Raw genomic sequence first — 13,940 nt, 5'->3', positions numbered from 1 at the left:
CCGGAAGTGTCTTACATTTTTTTTTTTTGAAAAATATTGATTACGAATTAATTTAAAAATAGTGATCCAAGTAAGACTTGAACCTCTAATTTTTAGATTATTAGCACAACGTTCTAACCAATTAAGCTAATGAGTTAATTATATTATAAAATAAATAATATTATTATATATAATACTAAAATTTTTAATGTATATTTAATGTGCATGTGAATTTAAATAATAAATTTTGTTATAATTAGTTTTGATATAAATCGTACAAATTATTTAATTTGTATATTTTTTAAAAATAAAAAATATTTACTATTACAAAATTTAATATATATTAAATTTTTTAATAATAAAAAAAATTAATGCACAAATGAGTAATTTAACATATTAATAATTAAAAAAAATAAAACTTTAAGAAATTTAAAAAAAAATAAAAAACCAAGTCTTGCGGAAGAGATAGGAAGAGGCTTCTTCTATAAGATCTTAGGTGGAAAAATTGAAGGACAAAATTGGAAAAAAGGAGAAATGCTGGATACACCAGCAATACCAACAATACTGCTCGGTGCACCTATCAACACCTAATATGTCTTTTTAAGCATTTGGATTTTGCGGGGTGGGTAGTGTTTTATGGATTTATTTTTCCTGCACGTTTAAACGTTTATATGAGAACGAATTTGATTGACTTTTGTTGATTATCGCTAATGCCTAGTCTAGAATGGGATGGTTCATAACCCATGTAACTTGGTTCATATTTGAGCAACAGTTTCCTACTCTAGAATGGGTCTTACCCGTACCAGAAAATTTGTAGGCTTGTGCTGAAGTTCAAATGGATTGTGATGAAATGAATACCTTCGTCTTGATAGCAACGCAGTCGTTAGTGAACTTGAAGGACTTGCACAAGTAAGGCAAAGCTGATAGATAGAGAACCCAAAACAAAGGCCCAGTTTTCCCATTCTCTTCTTAGAATCACAAACTTGTTCTTCTTCTCATCAATGGCTTCCCTATCCCTCTCCTCTCCCCCATCTCTCTCATCCGCACACCACAACGCCTCCACCCGCCTTATCCTGCGCACCCCTAACTCCCTTAACCTGCGCACCATACCCCATTCTCTCCCTATCCGCGCCATCACCCTCACCCAGGACGACCTCAAGAGACTCGCTGCCGACAAGGCCGTGGAGTCCGTCAAGAGCGGCATGGTCCTCGGCCTCGGCACCGGCTCCACCGCCGCCTTCGTCGTCGCCAAGCTCGGCGCACTCCTCGCCTCCGGCCAACTCACTGACATCGTCGGGGTCCCTACCTCCAAGCGCACGGAGGAGCAGGCCCGCTCTCTCGGCATCCCCCTCTCCGTCCTCGACCACAATCCCCGCCTCGATCTCGCCATCGACGGCGCCGACGAGGTCGACCCCGACCTCAACCTCGTCAAAGGCCGCGGCGGCGCCCTCCTCCGCGAGAAGATGGTCGAGGCCGCCTCCGACAAGTTCGTCGTGGTCGTCGACGACACAAAGCTGGTGGACGGCCTCGGCGGAAGCGGCCTGGCCATGCCGGTGGAGGTGGTCCAGTTCTGCTGGAAGTACAATCTGGATCGGCTTCAGGAGCTTTTCAAGGAAGAAGGCGTGGAAGCGAAATTAAGACTGGAGGAGAGTGGGAAACCCTACGTCAGCGATAATTCCAATTACATCGTCGATTTGTACTTCAAGACTCCTATCAGGGATGCATTGGCCGCTGGCGCCGAAATTTCCGCTCTCGAAGGCGTCGTCGACCACGGCTTGTTCTTGAACATGGCCACCTCTGTCATCATCGCTGCTAAATCCGGCGTTCAAGTCAGACTCAGACGCTAATTCCTAATTTCCTTTCAATGTTGTTTTTCTGAGAGGAATAATAATTGCGTTCATTTTTTATTTTGCACCAATTATGCACAACAGTCATTATCTCCGCCAGTGATTTCAATGTTACCATATTATACGACTAATGAAACTTATTTTTACATAAAAACAAAATGCATGAGGATGGAGAAAAAAGAAGTTAATTTTGTGCATTCTAATTCAATGTAACTTTTTTTTTCCTGCTTTCTAAGTATTAATATTTTGTTAGCGTGTTGATGTAATTTAGTTCAAAGCTTGAAATCAATCGGGGTTGAGAAGAAGGAAGCAAGTCCAATCTCACATTGACCGTCAGTAGTTGAATTTGTGACTTTAATTCCAAGCGTCCAACATCCAATATTACCTAAGCAATCAATCAAGTGTCCAAAACAAAATCTATTTCATCACTATTCTTATTTCACATTGGCACTGTTGTGTTGTTTATACTTGTATCCTGATAAAAATTTGTTTCAAGTTAAAAATATAGGGAGTTATATACTATATGGTATATGCCAAGATTAAAAAAAAAGTTTGAAGTTAAAAAATACATATAATTGTGGCTGCTGGGATTCGAGCCCAGGTCTCCACGGCCACAACGTGGAATTCTCACCACTAAACTACAGCCACATTCTAATGACTGAAAAGAAAAATAACTACTTGTCCATTCACAGAGATTTTGAGAAGCAATTGGGTTGCATACGCATTATGTGTGTTCTGTTCTAGCTGCAGGCACCATCCATACAAACACCCAATAGCAACCTATTATGCAATTCATTCATTTGTTTTTAACAAAAAATAATGATTAGAACAAAATCTCTGTAATCAAAGCTCTCGTTATAATGAGCATTATAATCACGATGTCCAAGTAGTAGTAGTACTATGGAGTATTTTAACTGACGAGACTTGTTTATCTATGATGCATGGATACTACAAAATTGACAACATACTTATATCAGATGTGCATACACTTTTAATATGGTTGACTTTTTCTCAAAACTTGATCTTCTTTTCTTATCATCATAGCTCTTAAATGTATACTTTTTCCTTGTATAATGAAGGTGGGTTATTATTTATATTTGATTGTGATTATGCCTTTTTAATAAAATTTTCTGAAGGTCAAATAAGAACAATAATATCGTGATGATGACAAATCAATATAAAAATAAGTTAATAAAGTCTAAGTAGATATTATTGTTAGTATTTATACTTCGTCAGTTCGTTGTGGTGCAAACCTCTATATAAGAAAATGTTATTAGCTTTGCGAGTTGCATTAGGAATGAATTAGTTACATATATGTCTTGTTTTTTTTTTTATAGCCTATCTCTTAATTTCAGGTATAATTAATCTTCCATACTCATGTTTGGTTTGACGTCTAATAACAACATGTGTGCATCAACTCAGAGCAACTTCATATTACTTCTACATAATTTACTCGTCTTAATATGAATTTGTCCAATTACGTACGTCAAGTCCTCAGCTCCTCAGCTAAAGAATTAGGACTCACGGACTTAATCTTAGATCAAGTCCTCAACTGATGAACTAGGATATACAAATAAATATATCTTTTGCTCGACTTATTTACTATTTAATCTACGTTGGACATGAGATCAACCTAAATTGTCCTAAGAGCCCAAAACGGTTCATGTATTTGAAATAATTAAGAATGAAAAATAAAAGTTATTATAAATTAATCATAAATTGATTTTTTTTTTCTTATCTTATAAAAAATATTTGCGTTGTTTTTGTTTTTTGCACCAATTATATTTGCATTGTTAAAAAATCAAATAACCATAATCTATTTTTAACACGTATTAGTTGTATCAATAACTTTTCCCTTCCTCGGCTTGTTTCCTTAAAAAAAGAAAAGTAAGCTAAGGACTCCTTGTTTTTTTATTCTTTTTTATTTTAAGAACAAATTTCTTACATTATCGCTGTCAAGTTTTCTAATTAAATGATAGCACATAAATATTCATTTGAAATTCTGCAACACATATTTAAAGAAAATATTTATTTTGGAAAAGGACATTCACATGTTGAATGTTGAGCTGGATGACAAAGATATATAATAAAAAAATAAAAACTCGATCTATTGTCTTTTTATTGATTTAGATGTCAGAATCAGTCGAGAAAGAGGATACAGAGAACCGAAAAAAAACGAAAAGGAAAGGTACAACAGCATACTAATTAGATAACAAATCCAATGCATGATTTTTTACTCTTTTTCTCATGTCTTTCTTTTCTTCATCCAAGTTGTATTTAACTAAATATTAACTCTACTTCTTATAGTCAGTTGAAGTGAAAGGCCCTTGAAATCTTCTAATTTTGGAGCAGCTAACGCTGCATATTCTTGACTAAATCAGAGCCAAACCCAATAGAGTACAACAGGATAGAGATGAATTCAAAGTCAACACACATACTTAGTGCTGTTTGGAGGAGTGCATTGTACAAAAATTGATTTTGTGGAGCACGTTGAAAGCAAAACAGCAAATATTTGCTTTTATTTTTTTATGCTGACATCATGATTTTGATAAGAAGAATCGATTCTCATTGTTTTCCAAACACAATATTAAGTCATTTGTGCTAATTTATTTATCTTCAACATTGACTTCTGATGATGAGTAGAAGTAAACAATTGAATACCACCATGGTTGATAACCTTTCTCAAATTCATCTTCTATCACAAATTGGAGAAGTTATTATAGGTTTTAAGACGCCAATTGTTATCTTAGCGTTGTTGTTCGTTGATAATTTCTAAAATCATCGAACCCACGGTTCAATTAGGGAAGAAACCCAAAAAAAACAAATTATAGGTTTTAAGACCACCATGAATTTCTAAAAAAAATTAATTTACAAATAAGAGTTAATAAAATTTGATTACATAGCGCGTAGAAATTTTGTGGAAGTATAGTGGTCCAAACCATACAATAAATTTCTCCACGGATAGGCATTGATAAATAAAAAATTACTATAATGTTATTTGTTTTTCTGAAGATGTTTGTAGCCTTGACACTTGCGTGCAAGCCATTAATGGCCCTTGAATCCCGGATTAAGCCTCAAAGGAACCAAAAAAAGGTTATAAAACTGACGTTTCTACCTTATTGTTTCTATAGAGAGGTACTGTCATTGAATATGTGAATGCACTCCTCTAATCAGCTAGTTGATCCTGATTAAAAAAGGAAGAAATAAAATCTTGTAATTTTCACAGCCTCGTCCCCTAAATGTTACTGAAGTCAGAAAAATTTACAGCTTTTGAGGATCAGGCTGAGACAATGTTGAAATGGAATGCTCCCCGAATTATATTTGGGAAGCTCCACGAGGGTGGCAAGTGCCAAATGGCTTTAACAGAGAAAGCTTTGCAGGCCAAAGCCAGCAATGATTAGTTAAATAGAAGCACAAGCACCCTGAAACAGTTATAGTGAACAGTAGAAGAATGCAGTATATATAATCCACGTGTGTGATGGGATAAAAACTAATATATTATGTGTGTGTATCTAATTCCTAATTTTCTGGAGTATTTCAGGCAATAGGAAGCTCTGTAGCTTGTTCAGTTGCCAGCTCCCATTAACTGATGTTTTGAAGGAAACAAGAAATGGGGAAGGCCAGAAAATGGATCAGAAACTTCCTTCTAGGGAAAAAAGAAGATAAAATCAAGAAGATCGAGGATAAGAGTCTGATTGTGAGTCCCAAAGTGAAGTGCAGATGGAGCTTTGGAAAACTAACAGGAGGAAGAATAACAAGCAAGGTAGTAGGCCATAAATTTTCCAGATCATTTGACTCAGGTGACTCTGCCAAGCTGCAAATACAACCCTTGTTGGAAACTAAGACTCCAAGGCATCTTCCAAAACCACTAGCAAAGGCTTCTAAAGATAAAAACAAAGCCGCTACAAAGATTCAGGCCAGCTTTCGCTCGTATTTGGTATGAATTTCTTGTCAAATACTTTATGGCCACATCTAGCTAGGCTTCTCCTTTGATAATAATTATGTTGTATCCTCTTACATTTTGATAGTTTTTCTTACATCATAGTCCTGGACTCAACAGTTGGACTAGGTTTGATGAACACGCTACATGTGAATTTTTAGGCAAGGAGAGCATTGCATGCTTTAAGGGGATTAGTCAAGTTACAGGCACTAGTGAGGGGTCACCTTGTAAGGAAACAAACAACTGCTACACTACGTGGAATGCATGCGTTGATGGCCATACAAGTTAGAGCCCGAATTCACAGAATTCAGATGGCAGAGGAAGCAAACCTCCTCGGACAACAGCCTCTGCAACATAGACAACTCCCATACTTCACAGATCTCATTACAGAAGAAAATAAAGTAAGATTCAGACTCTCCAAAATATCTCGATTTTATCATCTGAAGATTGACATACTGTGCTTATTCAAGTAATAAAACCATTATATTCAATTTAGAATTAGTAAATCCTATTGAAATTTTGGCTAATTTTCAGTTACATGTTCTGTTATGCTGCATTCTAGATAATGCCTGCAATATGGCTATTATGTATAGGATTCAAACGATATGAGTGTGGAAGAAATAGTGGAGGTTTTGAAAAGCAGGAGTGGCCCACTAGATGGTTCATATGTTAAGGGAAGAGAGCGTGATTCCATGACATACTATTCGAAGCATGTGCCGGTTGTTTCTAAACGACAAAACCAATACAAGAAAACTCTAATGGTAGAACCAAACAGCCTAGGAAACTACCGTGCCATGTCTGAATTTAACCCAGCGACAATTGCCTTGTCAACTTCTCAGCGCCATTATGTGCCTCACCGTCAATCACTGTCACCAAATTACATGAACAAGACAGAATCTTCAAGGGCTAAAGCAAGGTCACAGAGTGAACCGAAACAACGACCAAGACGGGGAACGAGGCACAAAGGCAAGTCTGTGGAATCCCCATTGAATGGTCCAAGGCAAAATCTATTCTCAAACTCGTTACGCTTCGATCACAGAAGCCTGGACCATTGGGTTATCAATCCTCATGGGTCAAAAAACGACAGCAGGCGCAATTCCTTTGGCAGCAGCTCGGTTACTACTGAATCCTATTATTGAGTTCTCCTGATCGGTTATAGAACAAGCTAGTAATTCAGTTTTGAACCTAATGCTTAAGTCGTGTAAATGCCTTGTAACCCTTCTGAGTTTGGGCAACGCAATTTCATCACCTATCTACCTGTACTTGGCAGCAAATGCGTGGTGCATGGTGGGATGCTAGATCGATAATCATTTATGAAAGGATAAAACTTGGTACAAAATTGGAGTTTTACTTTGGTAACTTATGCTCACCTTTAATAAAAACATTTATTTATTTTTATGGACTACCCAGGTAAAACTCTAATTCTTATTAGATAGCAACATTAAAGAACTACATCAGTGTTTTGTCTTTTTGATGAAAATGCAATATAACAACTGTGAAGTGGAATCAAAATTCAGAAAATGTTTCTAAAATTATATCATTTTAGTTGTTATCAACTCATGAAAAGATCCATCGTCTTTCTCATTCATCAGATTGAAAGTGAGTTAGTTATATCATTGTTCAGTGAGTGAAAGAAGTGGGTAAATGGAAAAACGTTGTTACCTATAAAAATCAGCTGTCTAAATGTAAGTGTGAGAAGAAACACCGAACTCTACAAACATGACTATATGAGATATTACAGCAATTTAGGTGGGGTGGATTGTTCCCGGCTGAAAGTGTTCTCTTTTAAACTCTTGCTCAACCAAATAGCAGTTTCCCTCGGGGAAGCTTTCCCTGGCCCAAACGGTTTTAATAAAACTCCAAGTTCTCCATACCTTTCCTGCTGTAGTAATCTTGCACTAAATTCAAGCAAACCTTCTAAGGCCTCAGCCCTTTGTCGGAATGATGATGTATCAAACTGTCGGTGGCGCAGGTCTGAAGAGTTGTGGCTTGATGCTCCAGCAGTTGCATTTTGATCAGATGAGCCACTTTTATCCTCATCGTTTTTCTTGAACATGCTGTTCGTGATTCCCTGCCAAGCATCCGTACATCCTGGCCTAACATAGGATGTGTCACATACCTTGATTGTGCATTTGTCAATCAAAGTTGAATCATTGCCACAAGGAGGGAAGCCTGAGGAACCCTGTGCCGAGTTTGGTGAAGAACTATTGATGGGAAACAATTGATCTTCATATGATGCTAATGGGAATTCTGCTATCCTATCAATACGAGGAGAGTTAACTGAAATATTGAGCGAATTTACATGGTCAAGTAAACCAATACTGGCCCTGCGAGGAGGCTGCTGTATGGTACAACTTCTTGGGAACGGCAATGATGCTCTGCGAGTTGTATGGACAGGTTCTTTCATATTGTGTGAAACAGGAAGCTGCAACCATGGACTTCAGAAAGTCAGACATAAAAAATTCTTAATTGAATAATACCATTATATGTGCAAGAGTTGTAAAGAAACCCACTCAACAGAGGTCACATGCTAAAGTTTGTTCATGATATACCATGTGGCAAACATTAAAAACTGATTGATTCCAGCTTGCCTTACCGTCTTATGATTCTTTGAGGATACCATTGATTTCTTGGGGGCGGCAGAAGCTTTTGATGCAGTTAGTCTAGGAGTCCTGGCTTTACTAGAAGTTCTGGAAGCAACTGGCTTATGGAGTGACTTCACGTCATGGTTGTCTCCAACAGAAAGTTCGGCAAATCTTTGATTTAAATTATCAGGAGTACAATCAATCTCTAGCGTAGAGCATAGAGAATCTTGCTCTGCTCCAGATATACTAGGATTTAAAGTCCGATCATAGCTAAAAGAATGCCTCTTATTCCCTGAGAAGGAAACAGGATCATCTTCAGACTTCAAAAATCTAGTTTTCTCCATGTAATTGGATTCTGGCCAATGGCCTGGCAATGTACTTCGCCTGGGGCTATTGATTTTGAGATGGACCTTAAGAACATAAGGTTGAAGATGTTGGTGCCCAAGTAGCTCTGCAGCCTGGATCCAGAAGTACATGAAATAAATAAGCAAGAAAGCATGGTTACAGAAGACACCTTCACACAACTAATGTCATATTATATAATGTCTCCAAACTCACAAGGCATCGTTTTAAAAGCCAGATCAGTCATTGAATTGACAAAGATACTATCTACTTCATGGTTCATTGGTCTAAACTCAAGTTAAAGCATAGTTGAATCAGCGATAATTAAGTATATATTTAATACATATTATATAACCAATTAATATAAAAGTATCAGAAACCAAGTTAGTAAACAAAATTTAAATTAGCATAAAATGATCAAATCACATCCTACATGAAAAAAAAAATGGTAATAACCATCTCTGTGTTGACCTCATGTAAGACTAAATAATAACAATCAATATATGGACTTCATGTGTGAGGTTTTACTTTGCTAAAAACATTAATTTTTTAACTAAAAATATTTTAAAAATACAAACAAAACAAAAAAAAATGTTTTTCACTGGTTTTAGATCTATCTGACTAGTTCTGTGACTATTTGGTCTTTTGGGTTGAATGAACTGGACACCTGACCAGTTTTTTCCCAATTTCTGTCACTAAGTAAATCTATCCAAACAAATTAAATATGATTCTCATAATGTAGAATAACTTATTACAAAGTTTATTAAATTTCAGCAGACTTATTTAAAATATTACAAATGTTTAAGCACTTCTTTACTCATCAAGATACCTATCAGCCCATGTAAGTGACAAGTTTATGATTGATTTAATGAAGAAATTAGAATAATTCTTTTGAACAATGGAAGATATGTTCACATGAATGGAGAATAGGTAAAATTCTAGTTGATATATAAAATAAAATTCTCATTAACGTTTAACATAGAATCCATCATCAACCCAACCCATCTCCAAAATGGTACAAGGTACTAGATGCTGCACCATTAAATTGCATAGAATTATTCCAGCTAAGAGGAGAATTTGTATACATACACTAGGCCTAAGCTCTGGATTTTTCCGCAGCATGCTTTTAACAAGACCTCGACTGCCAAAAGTGAAATAAAATATTGTTAATCGTATAGTTCATAATACAACTAATTTATTGCTATAAATTTACAAGAAACCTCACTTTCAATGAGCTTTGCCTTGACTAAAGCTGTTTGCTAGGACAATTTTAGGCATTAGGCCGATAAAAATTCCACATTTAACAGCATCAAGACATGATAAAGCAATTAATAACTAAATATATAAGCCAAAGTAACTACTTGACAAAAGAACAAGGACTTACAATGCACCAGAGTATTTTGTTGGCAATGGGGCCACTATGGACTTATTAATCTTGTTAATCAGGGCTTGTATATCCTGTTTGAAAAAATTGAAAGACAATTATATATAATTTAATAAATAAAAAAAAAGCAATGTTTGCTGAAAATATATAAAAGCAGTAAATGCGAGTAGTTTTCAAGCCTTTGGGAGAATATATGTAATTATGTATAGCCATGCAGCTAGACAAGTACAGCTGATAATCAATTAAGAAAGTCATAACAAAAAAAGAGACAAAGTTCAAAATATATCAAAACAGGCAGAAATTTTTTAGGATTTGAATGTATTGGTCACTCCATAGAACACAAAAACATGTTTAAAGTATATAGGCAATATAACAGGATTAGGCTGCTTTAGAGCGGAGAGATTTTAGAGAATAAAATGATGCAAGGGTGCAGCTTATATATTTGTTAGACAACTTCATTAAGTGTCAATTGGTTTTAAGATAAAATCTAACATATTTTAACAACTTAATACTTATAATGTGAATGTATACAGTTGATAAAATCTACTCAGTTGATTTAAGTCAGACAGATTATAACTCCACAATTTATCCCGTAGAAGAATGTTAGCAACACTCTCTCTGACATTTTCTTTGTAATTGGTTAAAATTTAGAGGAACCAAATTCAACTTGATAATTGTCGAAATGATATACAGAAATTGGTATCTGATTGATAATAAACAAAAAATCGGTAATAAGACAGCAGCAATGGAAGTATAAAATATTTTCAAAGATGAGATACAAACAAAAAAACCATCTGTTTATAGAAGAAAACTTACAAATGCTTTGAATGCAGGCTTGAGGGAGGTCATTTCGTATATACAACATCCTGAACAACCAATTTCAGAGATCATGAATACACAATCAACTAGATAATGAAAAAACTCATCAAGCAAAAATAACTATAATATATGAGTACTTACCCAAGGACCAAATATCTGATTTAGAGCCATAAGGTATATCAGCAAGGAGCTCAGGGCACATGTAGCTAGGAGTTCCCACAACCTAAATTCCAAGACATTATTAATGATGATCATTAAAAAGTTACAATCAGGAAGGTAAACTCAGTTCTTAGATTAAATATTTCTTACAGAGGAAGTTAGATCATCTGAAGTCAACATTTTGGCAAGTCCAAAATCACCTGATTCATCATTGGTCGCTCATAAGCTAAATTTTAACCATCTATGCAACTATGCTTTATTTAAAGAAACAATAGAATAACTTACCAAGGCGTATGTCATGATCTTTCGTCAAGAATATATTTGAACACTGATAAAATCATGTAGTTCTCATTAATATATAGCTTGAAGGAATTTAGATGGAAATAGGAATGCTGTCACAAAGCACAAAGAAGATTCTGTAGCTAACCTTGACATCACGATGAAGAATATGATTCACGTGCAAGTAATCAAGTGCCATAAGAAGTTGAACAAGCCACTTACATAGTTTCTGCAAACAGATGACCATTTTAGATTTTACATATCCAAAATAAATATTATCTGGTTTATTAAAAGATGAATATTTATGTCTGAAGGAAAACAGACATAAAAATTTATAATTTCTGCAAGGAAAAAAAAAAATCAGACATAACCTCCTCAGGAAACATAACACCACTAGCTTTCTTTATAGCTTCCGCCCTATGTTTCATCAATGATATATTTAAAACAATATTAACAACCCAATTTATTAAAATAACCAAGTATAAGCTAGTAAAAATCTGAGAAAAGAAACTTACATGTCTCCACCCTCACAATAACCTATAATAATGAACACATAGCAACCCTGAGAAGGAAGTTAGGTTAATATGTCATCCATCAACAATAAAGAAAAATGGTAATAATAAAAGGAAATAGCCGAAGTAATTATCCAAAAATAGAGAATAAACTTAAATCTTAACTAATAAAAAGCTATATTACTTAGTCTTTATTCAAAATTATTGTGCATATTATTCATTTAAGATTTCAAACTAACACGTCATTGGTGACACCAATTTATTATTATTAAGGCAAATGAAACCAAATGAAATAATATATTAGTATTAGCATTGCTCAAGACCAAGTCCAAGTTAAAACTTCTTGAAATATTTTATAGTGCAAATGTAGAGAGACTTAATAGCAATCATCCAATAGAAGCTTATCTTGACTTCTTCAAAATAACTGAGGTGGGAGATGAAGACAAGTGGAATTCAAGAACCACATACCTTTTCTACCCATGAATCTTTATACTCCACAAGAAATGGATTTCTTAATTTGGAGAGGAGCTCCATCTAAACCGATCAAAAGAAAAAAAAAATGAATAATATACTGAATCATACCCAAAAATATTTCATATCAAATGTTTTGAGACAACAGAGGTTGTTAAGTTTACAGCCTAATTCATAGAGGTTTGAAACTTCTTTCAGCCAATCAGAAAATGAAATTCCTCTAGAGCACACACACACACACAAAAAAAAAAGTGCAGCATGAAGGAAGGAACCATGTAGTAGAACACAAGCACAGAAAGCAAGATTATAGAAAACAACACAAGATGTTCAGTTAGTCAATTTTTCAAAATGCAATTAAGCACAAACCTCCAGGTGTGCAGACCTACGAGAGCGCTCAGTTTGGCGGGCAAGGCGAATCTTCTTCAGCACATATCTATATAATTCACAAGTTGAAAGGCGCAAATGAATAGATATAGAAGCCGAAAGGGGAAAAAAGAAGGCAACGTAAGTTCAATTCTCACTTTTTCTTCTCGTGCTTATGCTTCACAAGAAGAGCAGAACCGAAAGCACCTTTTCCAATTTGCTCAAGTATTTCATACTGCTCCATGTCATCAATCAGCAAGAGACTTCCCTCTCCTGTGTACAAAGGACAAGCACGTTTGATTCTTTCAAATAGATTACAAATGAAAAAGGGCGAAGACTAAACCATAACTCAAATTTCAAAGTTAAGAAGACAATTACTAAAACATCAGAAGGAATTTAACTAAAATGTCAGTGGCAGTTGCTTAGAAAGTACACATATGCCTGTAGGTAAAAACTTCGTCTCTTTCTATATTACACATTGCACATAAACAATAAGGATACAGCATTGTAAATAATGCGCACAAAAGCAACAAGTAAATTTGGAATACATTAACTTATGCACGAAGGTTGAAGAGCATGGTAATTGTTAGCGAGAAACCAAGAGAAATAGAAATTGCGAGCAATAATTATTATTTTTAATAAACAATAGAACATGGACGAACTATGGAGAGCGAGAAAAGCGGTTACAGTCTTACAGTCCAAGGATTTCGCGGAAAATGGAGAGGAATTCAAAAAATGAGAAAACGAAATAAAAGATTTGAGGTTAAAAAAAGAAAGAAAAGAAAAGGCAAAGTGTACCTGAGACGGGGAAAGAAGAAGTTGAGGAGATAGAAGGGATTCAAAAGGTAGAGGGAATAGACGAATCTGAGAATGCGAGCTTCGACATTGGCAGAGGAAGTGCAAAACGACACCGTTGTTGGAGCAGCAGCAGAGGAAGAAGCTCTTTCGCCATTGTGGTTGGTTTGGAAGAAAGAAAATGACAATTTAGTTACTAATTTAAAGTTCATGAGAGTAAGGGTCAACATTAGAGTGATTAATTAGCAATTAATAATTTATAACTAATGCGCTTCAGATCTCTTCTATACTCGTAATTAAAAAGCTCATTCGTCAACCCATAGCAGAAATTAAAATCTGGGTCAAGATTTTTTACTGGATAGTTATTAATAAATTTTTAAAAATGATTGAACGTTGAAGTTCTAAGGAAGGATTTACCTGTTCTGAATTAAACGGGAGATTATCGCAGGATTCTAAACTAATATA

At 35.2% G+C, this 13,940-nt stretch overlaps 3 protein-coding genes and 1 non-coding gene across 4 annotated transcripts; 2 read left to right on the top strand and 2 right to left on the bottom strand.

Annotated features, from left to right (window-relative positions):
- Nucleotides 1–21: 21 nt before the first annotated feature.
- LOC100781866 (probable ribose-5-phosphate isomerase 3, chloroplastic) lies at nucleotides 22–2,061 on the top strand. The gene has a single exon (XM_003553709.5). It carries the CDS (start codon nucleotides 981–983, stop codon nucleotides 1,824–1,826), a length of 846 nt encoding a protein of 281 aa, XP_003553757.1. The 5' UTR covers nucleotides 22–980; the 3' UTR covers nucleotides 1,827–2,061.
- Nucleotides 2,062–2,402: 341 nt separating this feature from the next.
- On the bottom strand, nucleotides 2,403–2,474 carry TRNAH-GUG (transfer RNA histidin (anticodon GUG)). Its single transcript has one exon. It is a non-coding gene; the product is annotated as a tRNA-His (tRNA).
- Nucleotides 2,475–4,920: 2,446 nt separating this feature from the next.
- Nucleotides 4,921–7,164, top strand: IQD64 (protein IQ-DOMAIN 64). The gene is made up of 3 exons (XM_003553708.5): nucleotides 4,921–5,763; nucleotides 5,928–6,167; nucleotides 6,360–7,164. The coding sequence occupies exons 1-3, from the start codon at nucleotides 5,437–5,439 to the stop codon at nucleotides 6,903–6,905; spliced, it is 1,113 nt and encodes a 370-aa protein (XP_003553756.1). The 5' UTR covers nucleotides 4,921–5,436; the 3' UTR covers nucleotides 6,906–7,164.
- A 162-nt stretch (nucleotides 7,165–7,326) lies between these two features.
- On the bottom strand, nucleotides 7,327–13,769 carry LOC100796019 (serine/threonine-protein kinase Nek2). Its single transcript, XM_003554643.5, has 15 exons — nucleotides 13,479–13,769; nucleotides 12,839–12,953; nucleotides 12,684–12,750; nucleotides 12,315–12,380; nucleotides 11,850–11,896; nucleotides 11,706–11,751; nucleotides 11,483–11,563; nucleotides 11,341–11,383; nucleotides 11,206–11,255; nucleotides 11,038–11,119; nucleotides 10,894–10,943; nucleotides 10,078–10,151; nucleotides 9,783–9,834; nucleotides 8,363–8,809; nucleotides 7,327–8,191 (listed from the first exon to the last, which is right to left on the bottom strand). Exons 2-15 carry the CDS (start codon nucleotides 12,922–12,924, stop codon nucleotides 7,502–7,504), a joined length of 1,881 nt encoding a protein of 626 aa, XP_003554691.1. The 5' UTR covers nucleotides 12,925–12,953; nucleotides 13,479–13,769; the 3' UTR covers nucleotides 7,327–7,501.
- Nucleotides 13,770–13,940: the final 171 nt, after the last annotated feature.

Source organism: Glycine max, chromosome 19 (assembly GCF_000004515.6).
Source record: "Glycine max cultivar Williams 82 chromosome 19, Glycine_max_v4.0, whole genome shotgun sequence".
Lineage (NCBI taxonomy): Eukaryota > Viridiplantae > Streptophyta > Magnoliopsida > Fabales > Fabaceae > Glycine > Glycine max.
Note: the sequence above shows the minus strand (reverse complement) of the source record. Positions and strands in the feature narration are given on the sequence as shown.